Raw genomic sequence first — 24,207 nt, 5'->3', positions numbered from 1 at the left:
TTCTACGAGCAGCTCGCGGCAGTAGACGGGAAGGTTGTGGACCCCCAGCGGGCCACCCTGTGGCCCCATTTTGAGCTACGCCGGGACCGGCTCTACCGCCTGGACCGTGACCCCCGCACCCAGGAACCACAAACCCAACTGTTAGTGCCCCTGTGTCACCGGCGGGCGGTAATGAAGTTGGCCCACGATGTGCCAGCCGCCGGGCACCTGGGGCGAGAGAAGACCCTCGCTCGAATCCTGGCGCGCTTCTTTTGGCCAGGAATCTCTCAGGAGGTGAAAGAATATTGCGCCTCCTGCCCAGAGTGTCAGAGGGTCGCCCCGCCCGGGATCCCCAAGGCACCCCTGGTCCCCATGCCAGTGATGGAGACGCCCTTTGAACGGGTCGCCATGGACCTCGTGGGCCCCCTCCCGAAAAGTGCCGCGGGGTTTCAATACATCCTGGTCTTGGTGGACTATGCCTCTCGGTTCCCCGAAGCCATCCCCCTGCGAAGTATTACCGCCCGGTCTATCGCGGGGGAATTGCTGAAAATCTTCGCCCGAGTAGGACTGCCTAGAGAGATACTGACCGACCAAGGAACGAACTTCACGTCCCAATTGTTGCGACAGGTCTGTGCCCTCTTAGGCATCAAACAACTCCGGACGTCCGTGTACCACCCGCAGACGGACGGGTTGGTGGAGCGGTTTAACCGCACTTTGAAAAGCATGTTGCGGAAATTCCCCGCAGAGGACCTCCGCCACTGGGACCAATTCCTTCCACCCTTGCTGCTAGCCATCCGAGAAGTCCCGCAGACCTCAACAAAATTTTCCCCTTTCGAGCTGCTGTACGGACGCAGACCGCGGGGCCTCTTAGACCTGATGAGAGAGACCTGGGAACAGTCAGCGTCCCCAGCCCAGGGCCTCCTGAAATATGTCATCCAGTTACAGGAGTACCTTGCCCAGGCCGGAGCCCTGGCCCGCGAAAATTTAAAGACGGCGCAGGAACGGCAGAAACGGACCTACGATCAGGGAGCCCAAGTCCGGGAGTTCCAACCAGGAGACCGTGTCCTACTCCTCCTCCCGTCTAGTGAGTCAAAATTGTTAGCCCGGTGGCAGGGACCTTACGAAGTCGTGCGTAAGGTCGGTCCCGTCACCTACGAGGTGCGGCAACCGGACAAGCGGAAGGAAACCCAGCGGTATCACGTCAACCTGCTGAAACGGTGGCAGGACCGGGAGGGCCTCTTAATCAACCCATGCCCGCCCGAGCCGGAATTGGGACCCCAGGTACCCTCGACGGATGACCCCCCGGCACCCCAATTAGGACAATCGCTCACGGAAGAGCAATGTAAACAGACTAACTGCCTGCTGCAAACCTTCAAGCGAACCTTCACGGCCGTACCGGGCCACACGTCCCTGGTCAAACACTCCATCCAGACCGAGCCGGGAAAGGTGGTTCGAGAGACGACCCGGCCCCTGCCCTATCGGATGCGGGGTGCGGTCGAGGAGGAAGTAAGAGCCATGCTGGCTCTGGGCGTCATCGAACCGTCCCAGAGCGAGTGGCGTAGTCCGGTGGTCCTGGTGCCCAAGCCGGACGGTACCCGCCGCTTCTGCATCGACTTTCGGAGGGTAAACGCCATCTCGCGCTTCGATGCCTACCCGATGCCCCGTGTAGACGAGTTACTGGGCCGCCTGGGGGAGGCCCAGTATATCACCACCTTAGATCTTAGCAAAGGCTACTGGCAGATCCCCCTCGAGGAGACCTCAAAAGAGAAGACCGCCTTTGCCACTCCAACGGGGCTGTACCAATTCACACGGATGCCATTCGGTCTCCATGGAGCCCCAGCCACCTTCCAGCGGCTGATGGACCAACTTCTGCAGCCCCATCAGGACTATGCGGCGGCGTACATAGACGACGTGGTCATCTATAGCCGCAGCTGGGAGGATCATCTGCCCCGGGTTGCGGCGGTCCTAAGGTCCCTACGACAGGCGGGCCTGACCGCCAACCCCAAAAAGTGCCGGATTGCCTGGCAAGAGACCAACTATCTCGGCTATACCATCGGGGGCGGGCAGGTCAAGCCCCTCGTCGGGAAAGTCCAGGCCCTCCTGGACTGTCCCACCCCATCAACCAAACGGCACGTTCGGCAGTTCCTGGGCCTCGTGGGGTATTACAGACGGTTCATCCCCCAGTTCGCGACCATCGCAGCACCCTTAACTGGGCTTCTGACGAAGGACAGCCCCCGGCAGGTACGATGGTCCCCCGAATGTGAAGCGGCCTTCCGGACACTGCAGAAGTGCCTCTGCCAGGAGCCGGTTCTCTATAGCCCAGACTTTAAACGCCCATTCATCCTGCAGACCGACGCCTCCGGCGTAGGATTAGGGGCAGTCCTGTCCCAAGAAGTGGAGGGAAAGGACCACCCCGTAGTATATCTCAGCCGGAAGCTGTTCCCCCGGGAGAGGAATTACGCCGTGGTGGAAAAAGAGGCCCTCGCGGTGAAGTGGGCCTGCGATGCCCTGCGCTTCTACCTCCTCGGGGCCCCGTTCACCCTCGTCACAGACCACGCCCCCCTCCGGTGGCTAATGCGGATGAAAGATAATAATGCCCGCATTATGCGGTGGTACCTCGCCTTACAACCCTACGCATTTACGGTCCAGCATCGAGCAGGTAAGGACCATACGAATGCGGACTTCCTATCCCGCATGGGGGAGATGGCAGGACCTGGCCCCGACAGGCGGGAGCCAGTCTTAAGGGGGGGGGTGTGTAGTGAGTCGGTGTGGCTCCCCTCCTGCCCAGAAGAGGGAGCCCACGTGCCGGCACCAGAGTGGGTGGGACCACCACCGCCTGTCCCCGCCCCCCGGAAGTCAAGGGGCGGGACAGGAAGTATAAAGGCCGGCCGCCAGAGCTCAGTTGGCGGCCAGCCACCACAGGGAGCAGACGTGCGGCCGGGAGCTCCCGGCCAGGAGACCGTCGAAGACCCTAGCTGGCCTGAGCTACCCCGGGCCCGCTACGAGGAGGAGCCGCCGGAGCCCGTTCACGCCCGCCACTGGGAGAACCCCTGGGAACCGAACCCCGCTAACCCTGAGGGTGAGACTGGACCCGAACCCCTCAGCCCCTGCTGCTATCCAGAGGAGCCGCCTGAGGACCATTGGCCGGACTTCCCGGCAGAGCTACCAGACTTGCCGCCGAGCCCGGGCAGAGAGGAGCCCATGCAGGTGGACTGGCCCGATCCCGGCGCAACGACCGAGGTAGGCTGTGAGGGGGATCACGGAAGTAGCCCGGGGGTAGCCGACCCCGGTCCGGCTGCAACTGAGTGTGAGCCTATGTCAGTGTGTTGCGGTCTGGATACCCCACTGACCAGCAGCGGCAGCAACCGCTGTTAGGGCCCCGGGCTGGAACGCAGTGGAGTGGGTGGGCCTGCGTTCCCCCCTGCCACCCTCCGTACGGGTGGCAGGCTTCCCCCTCACCCAACGCTCGGCTACAGAAGCCTGGGCCTTGAACTATTTGCCTGCTCAGCCCCTGCAACAAGGGCCTGAGCCTAACTGTGTTCGCCCCGCCCTGATCCAGGGCCTGGGCTCTGAACTATTTGCTCGCTCAGCTCCCTGCAACAAGGACCTGAGCTAACTGTGTTTGCCCCGCCCTGATCCAGGGCCTGGGCTCTGAACTATTTGCTCGCTCAGCCCCTGCAACAAGGGCCTGAGCCTAACTGTGTTTGCCCCGCCCTGATCCAGGGCCTGGCCTCTGAACTATTTGCTCGCTCAGCCCCTGCAAACAAGGGCCTGAGCTTAACTGTGTTTGCCCCGCCCTGATCCAGGGCCTGGGCTCCTGAGCTTTAACTGTGGTTGCTCCGACTCTGCACCAAAGAGCCGGAGTTTCAGGACTAACTGACTGCTTATTCCCAGAGTAGTGAGTCGGTGTGGCTCCCCTCCTGCCCGGAAGGGTCGAGCCCCGGCTAGGACCTACTACAGGGACACTGACCCTCTTTTGAAATTTAAGCAGAACAAGTGGAAGATGGCTGGAGTCACCTTGCTTCTGTTTTTTTCTCTGCTGGAATATTTAAGGGATACAATCAACTTGAGATCTAGTCCATGTTTTTAAAAATGAGGTAAAAGTAGCTTTTGGTATTGCATCTGCCCTGAATACCCAGGTCAAGTTTTGTGCTTTTACCATCACTTCCTTGTTTTTAAAATGTTTCTCTTCTGCAGTTTTAGTTGTTCTCAACTCTTTGCTATAACAACATTACCAATACTTGTAGCATAGGTAGTTGAAACATCATCCAATATATAAGCATGGTTTTTAAGTTGACAATGACTCTTTAAGGACTAATTCAGTGTTCATGCTTTGTATCCCTGTATTTTTTCATGCCTTTATTTATGCATGCATGCCTGCCTGTCAGTGAGCAAAGTGATGTTGTATAAGCAAGGATTTGTACCCATTTACCTCTTGGCTTTCTTGTTCCTGATGTGAAGTCATATACTTCATTGTGACGTCTCAGTTCTTTCCTTGATAACACATTGACATGAGAAATAGACGACTTTTATATTATGCTATGGCAGATGATATGATATGCACATAATTGCTTTTAATGCCATTATATTAAATAAACTATATACAGAAAATATCACGTAGAGGTCAAAACTATATATTCTTAACTCTGCCAATGTGATCCCAAATGGCTTTGGATTTTTGTATGACTATCATCTGTTTCAAAAATATTTATTATTTATTGGTATTACCATAGCACCTGGGTGCCCTAGTCATGACCAGGACTCTGTTTTGCTAGGCACTGTACAAAGACAAAACAAAAAGACAGTCCCTGCCCCAAAGGTCTTACAATCAAAGTATATAACAACAGATGGAAACAGATAGACAGATGGGAGTACAAGGAAACAAAGAGGCTGCGTTAGTTAGTTTGATAGCTAGTCATCTCAGCATACCAGGGCCATAACTGTTAATTTTTTTGTAGTCTTCACGGAAAAGGAATTTTAAGGAAGGATATGAAGGAGGATAATACTAGCTTGGCAGATGTTTTGGAGCCCCTCCAAAGTGTGAGGGGCAGCATGGGAAAAGGTACGAAGATGTTTGTTTGAAGATGTAACAAGCTGGTGATGGAGGTTGGCATTATGGGGATATCAGCTAACATCTCGATAGTGAATTTAGAGATGATCGGTAGTGTGGGGTTAGACCATGAAGGGCCTTAAGGGGATGTCTACACTGCAGCTGGGAGGTATGATTCCCAGGATGGGTGGACAGACACACTAGCTCAGCTTGAGTTAGCATGCTAAAGTAGCAGTGTGGATGTTGCAAAACTGGCAGTGGCTCAGACTAGCCTCTCGAACTTGGACCCAGGGGGTCAGGCGGGCTTGGACTTGGGCAGCTAAACTGAGCTATATTGAGCAGAGCCACCATGAGTCTGTCTGTCCGTGCTAGGAATCGCACTTCCCAGCTGCAGTGTGGGCATACCATGAGAGTAAAGACAAGCAGATTATGTTTGATGCAACAGAGAGGGGGAGAGCCAATGGAGGAATGCAGAGAAAGGGGTGATGTAGTCAAAGTGGTGGACTAGGACAACAATTTTAGCAAGAGCATTCTGAATGGATATGAGTGGACCAAGATTGTATTTGTCAAGGCCAGAGAGAAGGATGTTGCAGTAACTGAGATGAGAGCCTGAATGAGAGTTTTAGCTTTGTGGCGGAATAGGAAAGGCTGTATCTAGCAATGTTATGAAAGAATTGACATTATTTTCAGATGCACTGGGAATATGCAACCCTCATTGACTTCAATGAATGCTGAGGGCTCTAGGCATAGATATCATAGCACATGCACTACATATTGTAGGACTAGAATCTCATAACTAGTTTAGCAGTTCTTTTTAATATGATCATATTAGCTTAGTGGTCACTGTGAACAGTGACAAAGTACATTGGGATAAGGATTGTATTTTCAAGATGGCTGTAATTTCACAAAGTCAAGTTGCTGTTTTTATATTCATGTTTCATATTGAGAACCTGGTAGACTCTGATTTCAGAGTCTTTGCATAGTGACTCAGCATCCTGCATGTAATCTTTCCTGATTTCTGATCCATTATTATTAGAATAGTTTTTCTTTCCTTGAGATTGAGACTGGCAGGGCATGTTTGTGTCTCATGACAGAAGAGGCAGTAACAGTAGGTCTTTTAGTGATGATGCTACTCTTTTAGATGCACTTGTGTAGTAATAATTAAAAGTAGGCTTAAATAGGAAACTAGTTTCAGTGTTTACTTTGGAGGAAGTGGTGTCCCTTGCTAGTAATAAGATTTTTGGATTGACTTACATCTGAAAGCATGGTTCAAACACTAACTCATCTTTGCCATAACCTTGTGAAATAATTGCTACTTATCTATTTTAAAGGGGAGGAAATGGAAACAGGTTAAATGATTTGTGCATGGCCAGCCAAAATCAAAATCAAGGTTAAAACTGAGAAGTTCCTGGCTTCCAGACCCATGCTTAGTTCCCTAGACAGTATTGCCAATAATTTTCAGTCGTTATTGGCATATTGATCTTACTGAGGAGACTCTATTCATTTCATCTTGTATTTCTGTAAGCATGTCCTCCTTTTCTCCTTATTGATCTTCCATATGGGTAATAGGTGCATGCTTTGCATTATATTCTTCCTAGCTGAAACCAGTAGTACAGGGGAGTATTTGGCAATCGCATATCTTGTTATTTGTTTCCAGTATGGCACAGGGATATCCTTCTGTATGCCCATATCAGGCTGAAACACATACTACTTTTACTCCAGGGGGAGTTTCACACCACTGTGCATGCACAGAATTTATGTCCCCCAGAGATTTTTTTTCTCTGCAGAAAATACATTCTGCTGGAGAGGCACTACAATTATGCCTTGTGCTCACCAGTGGCTGCTGTGGTGCCAGAACACAGGGCAGCCAGCTCATTGGTCATAGCAGCTGACAGGGAGGTGGAGAGGCTGCGTTCTTCACAGTGCCCTGCCTGTGGAGCCAGGTGAGGAGTCATGGGATATGGTGGAGACAGTCAGCAATGGGCTGCTGGGGGGGGGGTCACATAGACTGGGGTTCAGAAGGGCTAGTGGGGGAGACAGACTGCAGCGGGTGCTGACTGGGAGTGGAGGTGCAGGGCCACATGGGGACAGGGGGATGGGGTGCATGAGTGGAGGTGCAAGGGCACATGGGGTGAGGGAGTGCTTGGGAATGGGGAAGAGGGGTTGGATGGGGTCAGGTATGCCTCACTGAATGGGAGAGGCTAGGGGTCAGCCAAGGTCTGCATGGGGGAGGTGCCCCAATTCCCTAATAATTCCACTCCTCTTCTCCCCCTCCCCCCAAAAAACCCCCCAACCTGTTCCATGCTTTTCCCACCCATATCCAACAACCCTCCAGGTTCACTCCCAGGCTCCTTCCTAGCAATTACTTCCCTCTCCCCCAGCTCCTCCATCACCCTTGACTCCCCCAAGCCTTTGCACTGCTTCTGAGGGGTGCGGGAAATACGTTTCTGTATTATAGTTTAAATGAATTATTACTCAAAGTTCTGTATTAACATGCCTAGTAAGAAATCTAATTGTCAAAAAATATTTCCTGAATCTTTTTTGTTGTCTGTTGTTGTTACAGACATACTTGCTCACAGGTATTTTGAAATAAATTTCCAAAATAATTGTAACTGGCATGTTTATATTGTGTTATTTTGACAATAAAATATGCAGAATTTTAAAATATCATGTGGAGAATTTGTAATTTTTTTGGCGCAGAATTCCCCCAGGAGTATTCTTTGCACTCAGGCTTACTCTTTAATGTGGAGAAATTGTGTATCACAGTTGTCGGTCCAGAGAGCATGTATATCCCAGTTGCCTGCTGCCCTCTATGTGTGAGGTGGCAGTATCTGAGAACTGTGAGATCTGTTACAATGAAAGGAAAAATGATGGTGTGGCATGCACACCGAACTAAATTCCCCTATGTCTTTCTTTGATATTGTTTGCTTGCACCCAGCTTATCAAGTGATCCAGATGGTTCTGTATCAGTGACCTGTCCTCTTCATTACTTACCACTCCCCCAATCTTTGTCTCATCTGCTAACTCTATCAGTCATCATTTTGTGTCTTCTTTCAGGTCGTTAATAAAAATGATAGTCATACATCTAGGAATAAAGAATGCAGGCCATATGTACTCTGACGTGGGAAGCAGTGACTCTGAAAAAGACTTGGGGGGGATTATGGTGGCTAATTAGCTGAATGTGAGTTCCCAGTGTGACGCTGTGGCCAAAGAGGCTAATGTGATATATAAACAGGGGAGTATTGAGTAGGAATAGGGAGGTTGTATTACTTCAGCATTTGGCACGGTGCAACTGCTGCTGGAATTCTGTGTTCTGTTCTCATGCCCCCAATTCAAGAAGGATGTTGACAGATTGGAGAGGGTTCAGAGAAGAGCCATGAGAATGATTAAAGGATTGGAAAAACATGCCTTATAGTGATATTCTCAAGGAGCTCCCTCTGTTTAGTTAATGAAAGAAAAAGTGAAGAGGTGATTTGATCCGTGTCTAAGTACCTAGGTGGAGAATAGAAATTTGATAATAGAGGACTCTTCAATCTTGCAGGGAAAGGTTTAACAAGATCCAATAGCTGGAAGCTGAAACTAGACAAATTCAGACTGAAAAAAAATATTTGTAACTGTGAGGGTAATTATCCTTTGGAACAGTTTACCAAGGGTTGTGGTGAATTCTCCATCACAAGAAATCTGTAAATCAAGATTGGATGTTTTTTAAGAGAGATGCTCTAATTCAAACAAATTAATACAATGAAGTCCTATAGCTTGTGTTATGCAGAACGTCCGACTAGAGGATCACAATGGTTCCTTGTGATAGGGTGCACTAGGCCCAGAGGCCCCCATCACACCCGTCCCAGGACAGGAGCAATGGAGCAAAGTCCAACTGGCCTAGAAAGACTATGTGGGAGGCTGGAAGGGGCTAGCCAATCAGAGGTTTGCAGGCTAGCTTAAAAGGAGCGGCAGTGCAGACCAGAGTCAGCTCCTTGCTGGAGCCAGAGGAGTGCAAATGGTGTTCCTGCTGTGAAAGGGAACTGCAGCACCATGGACAGCTCAGTGCTAGGAGGGAGTGGGGGAGGTAGGAAGAGGTGCTCCTGGTTGGCTGCAGGAGCTGAAAGGCTGGACAGAGCAGTTGCTCTGGCAGGAACCAGGAAAGCAAGTAAGGGCCTCCTAGCTGGCTGCAAGTGCTAAGGTAGGGTTACCATACGTCCGGATTTTCCCGGACATGTCCGGCTTTTCGGTCCTCAAATCCCCATCCGGGGGGAATTGCCAAAAAGTTGTACATGTCTGGGAAAATAGGGAGGGAGGGGTTGTGACGCTTGGGTCCAGGCTGGAGCCGCTGGGGCCGGAGCCGGAGATGCTGGGGCCGGCGGGTGCTTGACTGCCAGCCGGCGCCACTCACTCTGCCGGGGCCAGGGCTGGGGCCAGGCCAGAGCCGCTCGGCCGGAACCAGGGCCCGAGCCGAGCCGGCCAGAGCTGCTGGGACCGGGGCTGCTTGGCCGCCGGCTGGCGCTGCTCTCCCAGGGCCGGGCCGAAGCTGCTCGTCTGGAACCCGGGCCCCAGCCGAGCCAGCTGGAACCGCTGGGAGCGGGGCTGCTCAGCCTCCGGCTGGCGCCGCTTGCCCGGGGCCGGGGCCGGGCTGAGGCTGGCGCGCTCGGCCGGAACCGGGGCCGGAGCCCCAGGGCCTGAGCCGAGCCAGGCCAGAGATGCTGGGGCCAGAACCTCTTGGCCGGGGCCAGCCGCCGGAGGGAGCCGCTCGGCTGCGGGGGCCGGACTGGGTCGCGCCTCCTCGCGCCCCCCCAGCCCCAGCCCCAGCTTACCTGCTACCTGCCTGCTTCAGGCTTCCCGCGAATCAAATGTTTGCAGGAAGCAGGGGAGGGGGAGGAGCAGGAGGGCGAAGCGTTCAGGGGAGAGGGCGGGGTTGGGGCTGGGCCGGGGCGGGGCTGTGGGCGGAGTTGGGGCGGGGCCCCGTGGAGTGTCCTCTTTTTGGACACTTAAAATATGGTAACCCTAGCTAAGGCAGATAGTTGCTGGCAGAGACTGGGGGGCAAGGAAGGTGTTCCTGGCTGGCTTCTGGGACTCAACAAAGCTAAGGGTTGCAGAGAAGTGTCCCAGGGAAATGTAGTTAGTTAAAGGGATGTGGCATGTAGCTGCTACTTAAAGGGTCGCTTGGTTGGGGCCTGGAGTCGTGGGAGGGCCTGCTCCTCCTGCCCCCCAACAGCCACTGGGGAAGTAGTTATGCCCTGAGAGAAGGGCTCAGAGAGGGCAAAAACATTGCCTCCAGGGAGGAAACCCTGGGGGTATGGCTTCAGACCAGGGCCAGGACTGTTTTAGAAACTTCAGACACACCTGACCAGAAGGGGTGCTTATGAGGGGTGGGTGCCAACCCGTTACATTCCTTCAGGCTTTATAATCTTTGAATCTAAGCTGGAGGAAGTTGACCTGTGGCTATCTGTGTGAGTACTCTCTACAGTGGATTGTATATTTGTTTGAGGAAAATTTTATTGAAGTCTGACCCAAGCCCATCTGAGCCTGGTGTTTTGTACATCATAAGGGATTTCACAGCAGTTACAAGCCTCTCCTTTTTAGTGGTCCTAGAAGTACTGCTGCCTGAACTTCAGTGAGATTAGTTGGTGTAGTTTTTGCTAAACCACCTTGCATACTGGTGATTCCGTCAGGGGATTCTTCCTGCTCTACTGTAGAGAGCCTTTTCTAATTGTACAAAATTATTTCCTCTGCTTTGCTGGTTAATGTATTTTGTACTGGCTGAAGGATTTAGAGGATCAGGCTGGATGATTGTTGCTTTCTCATTGGCTAGCCTTTACTTTCCATATTCCTGTGTTCATAATTTTGTTTTACATATTTTGCCATTTTTATTGCTTCTTTATTGTTTATTTCTGTTTTTTTACTGTAGAGATTTTAGCATGTTTATATTTTTCTTGCACTATGTTCCTGAATGATTTCCTCTGCCCTTCTCTCCCCTCCTCCCTTCCCCCCCCCAAATCCACACACTTTTTCTAGGAGCTGAACCTTCTGTACTCTTTCTGGTCTGAGGTGAAGGCATTAATTTTGCCCCAAAGGTTTTCACACAGTGTTACTTGTTTTAGCTCTTCAGTATTACCAAAATGCAAAAGATTTTTAAATATTTAATAGCAATTGTGCTAAAAGCATGCATCTCCTAAGAGTAAATTACTTGACCTGCGTGACTTAGGATAACATCTTGGGGCTGCTTGCAGCAGAGGGAGAGACATCTGGAATCAGGAGGAGATCTGAGAGAAATGAGGGGAGGATTTTCATGCCTAGCATTTTTATCAGATCTCTTTTGGCATGAGGAGATGATCTGCTGATTGAGCAGGAACAAAGCAGGTATTTGTGTGTGTTCTCCAGATGCGCAGAGGAGTAAGGTCTTTCATTAACTCACATGTCTGTCAACACTTACCTTCTGAGTGCACAGGGCTGAATCTGTCTATGGTAAGAAGTAGGAGCACATTTAAAATGCCCTTTTCAAATGAGTTTAGTGCTCCCAGTTTGGGCAGTGATTGGGTATAAGCTTCTTAAATGAGTCCTAACCAGTGCCTTCTATGTACTTTCTAATAGTATGTTTAGAAATAAAAAAGTTGCCTGTGAGAATGGGAGAGAATATTTTTCTTTCGTCCAGGTTGTGGTGATTGTGATGTCTTCAGAAATATTTTCATGCCAATTCTTCTAATGCACAAAGTGAAAAATATTTTCCCTCTAATCTGTCCGTAGTAGTCATCATAGATGTTGCAGATAACTATAGTAAGTAAAAAAAATAAATAAATAAAAATAAAAATCGGACAGGTGATTTTTAAGTTGGTGTCCTTTTAGAATCTTTAAAAGTGTATTTAAAACTTGAATATGCTTCTTTAAAATCTTTGTTTTAGTGATTGTTTAGTTAGTGACCCAAGCAGGGCCGGTTCCAGGCACTAGGGGAGGAAGCACATGCTAAGGGGCGGCATTCCGTCCATTCTCGGGGCGGCACAATCCGGGCGGTGTTGTGGTTTTTTTGTTTTGTTGTTGTTTTTTTTTTTTTTTTTTTTTTGCTTGGGGCGGCAAAAATAGTAGAGCTGGCCCTGGACCCAAGTAAAGAAATTCACAGCTAAAACTGACAGCATAACTAGATAATCCATACGAAGACCAGTCTCAGTGGATCAATGTAGCTGATTACTGTGCTTTGATCATCATGTTTGCAATACTTATGCACAATAGCACAAGTCAGGGATGACAAGTCGGGGTTAACTTTGAATATTCTTGCTTTATATAATATCGTTACGTTCTTTTAGTTTTTCAGGTGTTGTTTTAAAGTGGAAACAAAATTATCATCTTCCCCTAACATTAATGTTGGTCTTCCTGCATTTTGATTTGTCTAATAGTGTAGCTGGATTCTTGTCTAGGTTTCAAACTGTAGTTTACATTTAGGAACTCTAATTCTGAGTGAGAGCTGTGTATCCTCAACTGGCATAACTGGAAGTTTCTAATGCTCAGAATTTCTCAGATGAAGATGAAAATCTTTGCATGTGTGTGATTTTTTTTTTTTTTTCTCCCCCTTCCCCTCAAATTCTAGGAAATTCACTTGTCCAGTTCAAGGAAGTAAAAAAACTAAGTGGTTGTTGGGCGTAATAGTGTATCTTCTTCACTTTTCAGGAGTGCTCATTTATAATTATAAATTATCAAATTATAAATTGTTTCAAAAGAATAACCTAGGTGATCATGGACAAGCCACCCCTTACAGTAACGTTGTCTTATTTAAACATAAAGCCAACATGAGCACTTATTCAAGTCCCTCTTAATGTTCCATGCACTCACTCCATAACACATGGAGCTATGAATTTGGGACCAACAGCTCCATCTTCTCTCAGGCGCAAGATGTGGGAGGAAGCCCTCTAGGATATCTCTAAGGGGATTGGTCTTTAAAAATACCACTACAGCTGCCAATATCACCAAGGGGTGTGAGTGAATGAGTGAGTCTCTGTTTTGTTCATGCATCCAGGACATTGGGGAACATAGCTCAAGCAATTCCCGGTTTATAGCCATAGAAGCCCTCAGAATCATCAGTTCCAGGTTCTGTCAGCTGTTTGGGAGATGGACTGTTGGGTATGGGAATGGGCAACTCCTTAGCAGCACCTTCACAGCTGTAGACAGCAGGGATATTGGAGCATAGGTTCATAACTGATCAGTGGGCTTCCCACTGTCTCGAAGATATTTTATATTTAAGCTTGAACTTTGTTCAAGAGGAAATATATGGCATAAGGCTAGATTTTGTAGTAAGATATCATAGTATGTTGGACATTCTTCTGATTATGTTTATTTTGTCTTTTTAATAGACTTGGATCTTCTACCTAATGAACAAACATGAGTCATTTGAGGTTTCTTGTAGCTACCTTGAAACCTCATGGCATTCAATTTTTGGTAAAGCAAGATGTAGCCAGAAAGGTATTTCTGCAGCGCCAACGATATGTTTCATCAGGAGCTACAGAACCATTCCTGAGTGGAAGTAATTCAAATTATGTAGAGGAAATGTACTACACATGGCTTGAAAACCCTAAAAGTGTGCATAAGGTAAGTCTAAATGTTAACTGAAAATTCTACTGTTAAGATAAAAAGTATAAATCTTGATTCCACTCTTGTTGACTATTTTGTAAAAGGTCTTTTATTAAATGAAAAATATGAAACTAATTTGTATATATTGATCATTGCAAGATACGAAATTGCAGCAAAATAAAAATATAAGGAAGCCCCAAATATGGTGAACTGGTTTGAAGAATATGGGATGTCTTGTGTTATAAAAATATTAACAGAAGCAAACATCTGATTTTCAGAATTTTTTGTTGCAATATGATTATTTAATCAGTTTATTGAAGGAAATTAGTTATGATTTACAGAAATTTCAAGCTTCTAATATTTGTAATAGGGTCAAAACATGTCCTCTGCTGTACTTAAGTCATATATATATATCCAGAGTGGTATTTTACAGCTGCCTAAAGGAGTTGAGTGCTCAGTTCCCCATGCTGGCTTTGGAAATTCCAGCCTTAAATGTTTTGTAAAACTACCTTCTTTAAATTTCTGCCTATAGTTTGGAAAATATTTCACTCTGTACATATCTCTAAATTCTAAACACCTGCTAGATATTTCTTAATTGCTACCTCTATACCAGGGGTCGGCAACCTATGGCACGCGTGCCAAAGACGGTACGCGAGCTGATTTTTTTTTTTTTTTTTTTTTTTTTTCTGCCCACGGGGGCAGGTGGGCAGAAGCATAGGCGTGCGCACGGGGTGTGCCCATGAACACTCTGCCAAATGGCCCCACTCTCCCGGCGTGGCAAGCCGCAGGGTCCACGCTCCCGGGCCGGAGTGCCAAGCTGAGTGCAGCAAGCCACCGGCCCCTCCCCCCGCCTTTCCCCCCTTCTCTGGAGCCCTGCGCGCACAGCGCTGTGGGGGCTGGAGCTGTGTGCTCCCGTGGGGCAGTGTTTGGCTCCACGGGGAGGCAGACACGCTCCCCGCTCATCTGCCGCCACGCATGCAGTGCTCTGAGGGGCGGGGCTGCCCACTCCTGCGGGGCAGCGTGTCTGGCTCTGCACGGAGCAGAACATGCTGCTGGGAGCCTCATGGTAAGGGGACAGGGAGCAGGGGAGGTTGGATCCCAGGCGGGGTGGTTAGGGGCAGGGGGTCTCTGGAGGGGGCAGTCAGGGAGCAGGGAGGATTGGATGGGTCATGGGAGTCCCGGGGTCTGCAGAGAAGAAGCAGGGGCAGGGCCTTGGGGAATAGGGGTGCACACACACCCCAGCCCCCCACCCTGATCCCCCCCCCCACACCCAGCCCTGAGCCCTGCAGCCCCGCACACACCCCAGGCCCGTGCCCTGAGCCCCTCACACACCCCCAGGCCCCTGCCCTGAGCCCTGTACCTCCCTCATACACACCCAGCCCTCTGCATGACTCCTTCACCCCCCCCACACATACCCAGCCCCCCCGCCCTGACACCTGCACTCTCCTCACATACACCCAGCCCCCCCGCCCTGACTCTTGCACCCCCCCACATACCCAGCCCCATCCTGAGCACCAAATGGGAGCTCCTGCACCCCTCGCACCAAATGGGAGCTGCCCAGGTAAGTGCCCCACACCCAAACCTCCTGTCCCAACCCTGAGCCCCCTCCCTAATTCTAGCTCCTGGCCAGACCCTTCACCCCCAGCCCTGTGCTCAGTGCACTCCCACCCTCAGTTCAGTGCAGAGAGAGGAAGAGAATGGGCCAGAACCAGGGAGAAGTACATACCCACTGTATGTGGGTGGGGCTGGGACCCCAGACCGGCAGCGGGCTGAGCAGGGCCTGCGGCCGGGATCCTGGCTGGCAGTAGCCAGCAGATGGAACCCCTGAGTGGCCCGACCGCCAGCCCCGCACAGCCTGCTGCCGGTCTGGGGTTCTGGCTGCCAGACCCTTGCCAATTGGGGTCCCGGCTGCAGGCCCCGCTCGGCCCGCTGCCAGCCTAGGTGAACAGAACCCCAGACCAGCAGCGGGCTGAGCGGGCCGGCGGCGTAAGATCAACATTTTAATTTAATTTTAAGTGAAGCTTCTCAAACATTTTGAAAACCTTGTTTATTTTACAATGCAACACTAGTTTAGTTATATAATATATAGACTTATAGAGAGAGACCTTCTAAAAAACATTAAAATGTATTACCAGCATGCAAAACCTTAAATTAAAGTGAATAAATGAAGACTCGGCACACCACTTCTGAAAGGTTGCCGACCCCTGCTCTATACTTTGTATTTTTGTTAATGAAAATTTTTTTTAGGGCTGTCGAATAATCGCTGTTAACTCACGTGATTAGCTCAAAAAATTTAATCATGATTAATCTCAGTTTTAATTGCACTGTTAAACAATAGAATACCAATTGAAATTTATTAAATATTTTTGGATGTTTTTCTACATCTTCAAATATACTGATTTCAGTCACAACGCAGAATACAAAGTGTACAGTGCTGACTTTCTATTACTTTTGTTTACAAATATTTGCACTGTAAAAACAACAAAAGAAATACTATTTTTCAATTCACCTCATGCAAGTTCTGTAGTGCAATCTCTTTATTATAAAAGTGCAACTTACAAATGTAGATACACCTCTACCCCGATATAACGCTGTTCTTGGGAGCCAAAAAATCTTACCACGTTATAGGTGAAACCGCGTTATATTGAACTTGCTTTGATCCACCGGAGTGCGCAGCCCCGGCCCCCCAGAGTGCTGCTTTACCGCGTTCTATCCAAATTCATGTTATATCGGGTCGCGTTATATCGGGGTAGAGGTGTATATATCTTTTTTTGGTTTACATAACTGCACTGAAAAACAAAACTATGTAAAACTTTAGAGCCTACAAGTCCATTCAGTCTTACTTCTTGTTCATCCAGTTGCCAGGACAAACAAGTTACTTTACATTTACGGGAGATAATGCTGCCCGCTTCTTATTTACAGTGTCAACTGAAAGTGAGAACAGGCGTTCGCATGTCACTTTTGTAGCCAGCATTGCAAGGTATTTACATGTCAGACATGCTAAACATTAGTATGCCCCTTTTGCTTTGGTCACCATTCCAGAGGACATGCTTCCATGCTGATGATCCTTGTTAAAAGAAGGTGTTTAATTACAATTCTCTCCCAAGGAGTTCAGTCACAAATGTAATTAAACACACTTGCTAGTCTGAGCGATTGGCTGAACAAGAAGTAGCACTGACTTGTAGGCTGTAAAATTTTACATTGTTTTATTTTTGAGTGCAGTTATTTTTTTGTACACAATTCTATGTTTGTAAGTTCAATTTTCATGATAAAGAGATTGCACTGTAGTACTTGTATTAGATGAACTGAAAAATATATTGTTTTTTACATTAAAATATTTGTAAAAAAATATAAAGTGAGCATTTTACACTTTGTATTCTGTTATAGTTGAAATCAATATATTTGAAAACGTAGAAAACATCAAAAATATTTAAATAAATGGTATTCTATTATTTAACAGCATGATTAATTGTGATTAATTTTTGTAATTGCTTGGTAGCCCTAATTGTTTTTCTTACTCTGATGTTTTCTGTCCATTATCAAGACTTTTTTTGTTTGTATGAGGATGCTAATTCACTTTAAGTATTTGCCTTTATGAATTAATTTTTTTTTTGCATGAATTGGAATCTTAACAATTTATTTAGTTACAGAAAATTACTCTCTTTCTCTGTAAGAAATAGTGCAAACTGCTTATAAAGTGTTTGGTGAAACACTGCTATTGTGTTTTGTACTTAAGGCACATTTTTATAAATGTGTCTTATTTAGAACTTGGTTCTACTCTGATAAATCATCTAGAAATGAGTAAAATGAAGCATACAAATAATTAAAAGGGAGGCCAAAATGAGCAGTTATGATGATTCTTTTGGTTCGTCCATGTGTGAATTTAGTTCTGGTGAAAGGTGATCGCACTGGTGACTGAAGCCTGTTTCTTCACAGAACAAGTACAGCGCCGACTGTGCAAACGTCCCTGTTTTACCTTACCTCTGAGCTGGAGGGCCCATCTCCAGGGCTGAGAGAGGTAGTTCAGTTTCCATGTTCTTTCTGGCCTTGGTTCCTATGAAGAAACTGTCAGCAAAATTACCCCAACAAGTGTTGTATGGGATGGGGGGGTTTATGAATTCAGTGGATATAGTCCTGAGACTATCTCCTTTTTTCACATATGTAATTCAACACTTCTGAGGTGGTGACAATTTTTGGTTATTAATGACATGGACAGTTTTAAAGGTATTTAAAAGGCATTAATTTTTTCTCATCTAGATTGCCGGGGCGTATGGCTGTTGTTAGCATCTCTTTTAAGAAAGAAGGGAAATTGTTTACTCTTTTTATCCCTGATTGCTCCATGGAACTTACTCCTCTCTTCCTCTTGTATTAATTAGGCTGAAAACAAAATGTAATTTGACAAATGGTTTTCTGTGTGTTGGCGTTCAACTAATCAAAAGGAACATGTACAACATCATTCAACACAGTAAATTTGATAATGTGGCCTTTTAACTTTTTTTTGCTAGTAGTAATTTGGAAGCCATTTTTCTGATTATATGTTAAGGAGTGAAGATTTCTTGCCGTAAATTGTGCGGCAACTTGTCTTTGTCTTTTCTATCTTTAAAATCTGATCCTATATACGTGTGAGGATGACTAACATAAGAAAAGGGCTAAAGACTATTCTCTTAAAGATTTGCAGGATAAGATCTTTATACTTTAAGATCATCAGGACAGAGGATATGCCTTACTTTGTTTACAAAATGATGTGGAATCATACATCTTTTTATAATGATTAATACACTTTTCCAAGTGTTTCACAGCATTTTAACATTGCATGTCCTATTGACTTGGATGGGATTTGCACGGCTGGAAATCTGGGAGGTGGTAAGATTTTTAAGCTGATTCCACTCACTTCTTCCTAGAAACTCCTATAAATCTCCATGAATCTCTGCTCCCTACATTATCTTTCTCAGAAGGGCGCTAGAAGGTGTGGCTGCTCGTGTATGTATGTATATATAATCTGAACCTGACACTCTCGTTGTTGGCACTTGTAGATCTCACTCTGATATGCAGATTGTTAGGAACTTTTTGGAAGATTGAAGAGAGAATAAGGATAATTTTTCCAGGGGAGTGGGAAGTGGAAAGTGGGATGGGATTTCTCTTGGAAACTATTTTACACCCCTCCTCCCTGGTTGATCCTTTTCTGAGTTGCTTTGGTTCATCTTCCTCCTCCTGAAAGTAGTATCTAAAACAGCTGTGGTCATAATGACATGAGCTCTGAACAAGGTGTAATTTCTGCTCACAGAGTGGAGTCAGGGACATAGATCATAGGGAGGGGGCTTGTCAAGGCTCAGTTATTACTATTACAAGATTAATTACAGAACTGCATGGTTTGATATTGAGTACATAATGGTTACCACATTTTCCTGTATGCAGCCAGTCTACCGTGAGTGTGTAATTGCTTCCTTTTGTTGTAAGCTTAGAAATCAGTCTCTATAAAAGAGAGACTGTGTTGTATGAATGTGATACTAAAAAGTAAGTTGAAGGAATCATGTTCTAAGGCTTTATTGTGCCTTCTTTTCATGATAGGACAAACTACATTTTAGTAGAACATGGAAATAGGCTTTTTAGAATAAAACTGCTTTAGATTTTTCTGGAGTGATGCTAGAATATAAAATGGCAAGTAGCCTACCTTTTTATGTATGTTGATACTACTTACCGTAAAGCAGTAGATAACAAAACACTGTCATTGAATCATTTGAACTGTGTTTATATTTGTTTGAGAATAAAAGCAGATATTTATTTAATAGATTTGCTGCTTTGGAAAGAAATATTGAAAATACAGGGCACAACAAAACTTATTAAAGGTTTAATTCCTTTTTATATAGCTGCATTTAATGTCATCATTCCGTTGATAGTCTCTTCTTCCTATTACTATAACTTAAATAACCAGATCTCTGGTGATACTTTTGTCGTAAAGAATTTTACTCTTTCAATTTGGAATGGCTATGGAACTAGGTGGATCTCAATCCATTCATTACATGGTAAGCTTTATTGGTAGAGAGACTCTGATGCACAAGAGATCCAGAAGACTGCATTCTGATATCTTTCAAGATTGATACTATACAAGTTTCTGAAGGTCTTGATGGATGTGTGTCTAGGAAAAACTAATTTTCTTTAGCTAAATGGTGTGTTTTCCCCCTCCCCTCTGATGAAATGTCAAACCTGCTCAACAAATCGATACAGTCAAGAACATCAATAGCAAAAGCGAACTATCCCCCCATGTGCCTCATCTGCCTGTATCTTCTGAAGCTATTTCTGAAGTCTTTTGTTGTATTGAATTTGCATAGCGGGAACAGGGACTGTGGTTATAAACCTTAAAAACAGTTGTTAATAATTTCTGAATAGACTTGCCCACCAACAGCCTCAAAGGCCATTTGTCTAGAGCCATATTATTTCATTCCTTGTAGGTCTGCCCTGTAATATACTGTTTTTATATCTAAATGTAAAACCTTGTGAGAGACAAGACGGTAAAAGTTTAATTTGTCCCCTCCATGACTGTAACTTTGAATTTATGAACATCGAATGTCAAATATACTGTGAAAATTAGAAACATGAACTAATAAGCTGTTTGAAATTTCTTAATTTTAATGACCATTCAGAAAGGACACTAATAATAAGGTAGCATAATACAGCATTTCTCACTACATGAAACTTGAAGAGTAACATTCAGTGTACTCTAATGTGTGAATCTTTAACGTTCCTTTCTGTGTAACTATATGGAAGTACTCTTTCAGGAAACTTTTCTTAATACAAGTGTGATTACGGAGTACTTTGGGTGAGCAGTCCAGTCTACCAGCTCAACTCCAGTCATCTAGAATCTACTAACTATGTACTCTGAAGATCTAGTTTCGGTATCCTGCTGAAACTTTCTTGGATAAAGAGATTGTCATCACAAAGTCAAATTGGTTGTGTTGTGTCTGATTTGAAGCAATGCATTACGTGATAACTATGTTTTAAAAAAAAGTTCAAATAACCCAAATACCTGTCTGGATTTTGTTGTTTAAATTGTTTGGGTAGGGTTTAGTTAGGAGGGGATTAATCAAATGGGATTGGATGCTAACTAATCAATGGGATTTAGTGAAGTTAAGCATGTACATAAGTGTTTGCAAGATCAGGGCCTAGGTCTTTAAAATTGACATGGAATCATTTATAGGGAATTTGAATTTCAAATGGGTAGTATCCCATGAATTATAGGAATAACCTTCTACTCTGATGTATGTGGTATCACTCTAGAGACATCCACTTCCAAGACCCAAGGCGGTATCCCGTCTCAGATTTCCTACATTAGAGTCAGAATAACTTTAAGATATTAGTAAAATGTGGACTCAGTACTACACTGGAATAGTCATACAGTTTTAGTACCTATCCTAAGATACAGTGGAGGCCCAGCATTCAAGCATTAAATGCAGATGTTCAACCTATCTACTTGTACCCACACCTAATTGATGGGGAAGCACAGAACCTCTTTTTCAGACTTCAGAATAGTTTTTGAAGGATTTCCATCTCTTGGGTTCAAATATTCCCGTATGCAGGAAAAATGTGGGGTGGGGGAGGAGGGGAGATGACGAGCAACTGAATCCCCACTAAAATATTTCTCCTCCCCGCAAAATGAGGTGTGTATCAAGCTGTTGGGCATTGCGTGGGAGGCTGTGTTGTAGAGAAGGAGCTTCTACATAACCAGCAGCATCAATGAACATCAGATGGGAAAACTCCTAATGGACTAAATATAAATCCTGAATAAATAGATGGTGACAGTCTGTGTGGCACCATTTTTGAAGGTACAGGTGTTTGACAATATGCCCCTAGGTACAAGTACCCTGCTGGGGAGAATTCTATGGCCAGTGACATCTGGTTGAAAGACTAGCTCATTTCCCCTGGTTCTCTGAATCCTGTGCATTTCAGAAAGAAACTTTTAATAATGAATTAAAAACTCCAAAACTACCGGGTTAGTTGACAAAATATGACTCTGTAAGAAGTCTGAATTTCCCTAGGTAAATGGGATGGCTAAAGGGGGAGAAAAGTGAAGGGACATTGCAGCTCAGCAATAGTGCAATTGACTGTGTGCTCAAGAAGAGTTAATGTTGAGACTACAAACCGAATTCCTCTTGTGAATGAATAAGCTTCTAAAAGTAGTGGGTTATTGCTACTAGCTTAAAATGAGCATGAATACCAAATAACTTCAAGAAAAAATCATATGGGGGGGAGGGGAGGAAGGTATCCATCCTGCTTTTGCTTAGCCAAAGTGGTGCATTTAAAACCTATCCGGTGGCTGGAGATGAAACAAAGCATTCTAAGGAATTAGAGAAGTGTTTTGCTTCAAGTTTAATGGGTGTGGATGGGGGATGGAGGGAATAGAGGAGCCCAGTCTGTTTGGTTAACAAGCTGCTCTGATTTATGCCAGTTCAGAGCCATGTGTATACAGTGCAGAACTTTCAGTCACTCAGGCTCCCTGGAACAATACAGCGAAGCAACTACATAGTAGAGAACACAATCCTGTAAGTTGTTTGCAAATAGCTTTAAAATTAATGTAAATAAGAATAAAGAACACCAGAGACTCTAGAGCCTAGAGGCTCTTAAAACACCCAATCTAAACCACAATAACACTGTCAGCTCCAGCCACTGAAATAATACCTGGTCCTAGAATTTCAGTGTTTCACAAATATCGAATAAATCCCAGTGAGTTGGGAAACAGTATTGCCATTTTACAGATGGGAATGCTCAGGCACAGAGGGATTGTATGGGTTACCCAATTTGTGTCAGACCCAAGAATGGAACCCTACTGACACATGGGCCTGGGTCGCCATATGTAGGGAGGGAACTTGGTTACTGTTGTGTGTACTTGCACCAGTGGAGGCCCCCTTCCTCTCCAAGGGTACCATGAAAAGAGAATAGCTGTACCTTGCATTTGGAGCCTCTTGGAGCACTGTGGGCTGAGGCTAGCTTGGAATATGCTAATTCAGTGCATCCTGGGTGCCCTGTCCTGTCATCTTTCCTGTCAGCATGACCCACTTTTGGGACTGTACTGGCTGGGCCCCACTGGGCAGACTTTCTACCTCTGGTTACTGCACCCTTGGTTACAACGGACAATCAAATCCATTAGCTGTAAAGGAGTTTAGAGATCCTGTCTCCAACTTAGTCAATATTATTCTGACTTTCTGTAGCCCATGTGTTTGGGCTCTGGTTCCACTAGGGAAAAACGAAGTCATTCTAACTTTTCAGGGTTTTTCTTTAAATAAAGATTAACAGTTGGCCTAGTGAGACTGCATCGCAATTAAATTCTACATCATGGCATTTACCTTCTACTGTATCTGAAAATACTATCTATTTGAAAGCAATCACAATTGTCCTTTTTGGTTTCCAGTAATGTTGTTACGTCATCTTCCTATTTCAACAATGAGGACAAGTTGTGTGGTAGTTCTATATCTGACAAAGGGTTTAAAATGTGATGGCTGATGTCATATTTTGCTGCAAGGGTTCAGTATAGAAGGGTTTTTCTGATGGTGATTTTTTTTTTAAGCAGTCAGGTTCTAATTAGGCATTTGTTTAATTAAATTCATTTTTGTTTTAAAATTTTAAAACAAAAATCTTGCCATAGAATCTCTCCAGTTTGGCTAGCTCAAGGGGGAAAGAGGGAAGTATTAACAATTTTTTCCAATCCAGTGATGGAAATCAGAGGTGGAACAGATTTACTAGGCAACCCCTGATGATGCAGGATTGTTCTTGTTTTTTGTTTTGTTTTTGTTTTTGTTTTTTTGTCCTGTTGTTCTGCTGTCCACTTCTGTCATCATCCAAGCATTTAATGATGTGCGGCAACATGTGTGTTTAGAAGAGCAACACTCTCCTCCGAAACGATACAGCTCAGAACCTGGGTGGTGATGGAAAAAGAAGGGGATTGTTGTCTTGGTTTTTTTTCTTATTCATTGTATTACATTTAAGCCAGCATTTGTGTTGTACTTCACGGAGTTTGTATGTCTTGCCTGAGAAATAAATATAACACCAGAGAAGGGATTAGCTCCAGGCTTGTTAATTGTAGGGGGAACTGGATATTATGACTTAAATTCAAATGCTTATGATTAATCTGGAGACATTTGAATAGGATTAACTGATACAAATAGGTGGATCTTTTGTTTGTGACATTTGGACTTTTGAAATGAGTATCCTCGTAAATTATGCGTCACAGCCACTTACATAACCTTGAAATCACAGCCCTGAAGTCTGGTTGACTGTAATATCTTGAGATGCTGAAGAAAAGAGCCTAATCCTGAACTCATTCAGACAAAACTCTAAATGTAGTTGATAAGATCTCTGCTTGAGTGAACAGCTCAAGGATTGGGCCTGAAGAGAAGACTACTGGAGTATCCAAAAACCCTTATAATATAATTAAAGAAACCTGCCTGTTTTATTAATCAAGGCTTTCAGATTTAAAGCTTATAGATGCAATAATAGAACTCTCCTGGTTATATATCTAATGTTTGCCTGCATTAACATCATAGGTAAATGGACTGGATGGATAATGTTATGCTTTTAGCAATGTTGCACTTTAGATTTCTCTAAAATAGCAAACTCATCTTCCCCCTGCAAAAAAA

The 24,207-nt window shown here is 45.5% G+C and overlaps 1 protein-coding gene across 2 annotated transcripts in view; it reads left to right on the top strand.

Moving 5' to 3' along the window:
- The window catches only part of OGDHL (oxoglutarate dehydrogenase L), a 116,581-nt gene that overhangs the window by 6,638 nt on the left and 85,736 nt on the right, over positions 1-24,207 (top strand). For both annotated transcript variants that reach the window (XM_054036180.1, XM_054036181.1), the window contains exon 2: positions 13,363-13,597. In XM_054036180.1, the coding sequence (XP_053892155.1) occupies positions 13,391-13,597 (207 nt within the window). In that variant the 5' untranslated portion in view covers positions 13,363-13,390. The remainder of the gene's footprint in view (positions 1-13,362; positions 13,598-24,207) is intronic.

Source organism: Malaclemys terrapin, chromosome 7 (assembly GCF_027887155.1).
Source record: "Malaclemys terrapin pileata isolate rMalTer1 chromosome 7, rMalTer1.hap1, whole genome shotgun sequence".
Classification (NCBI taxonomy): domain Eukaryota; kingdom Metazoa; phylum Chordata; order Testudines; family Emydidae; genus Malaclemys; species Malaclemys terrapin.
This window is presented reverse-complemented; position numbering and strand designations above follow the sequence as displayed.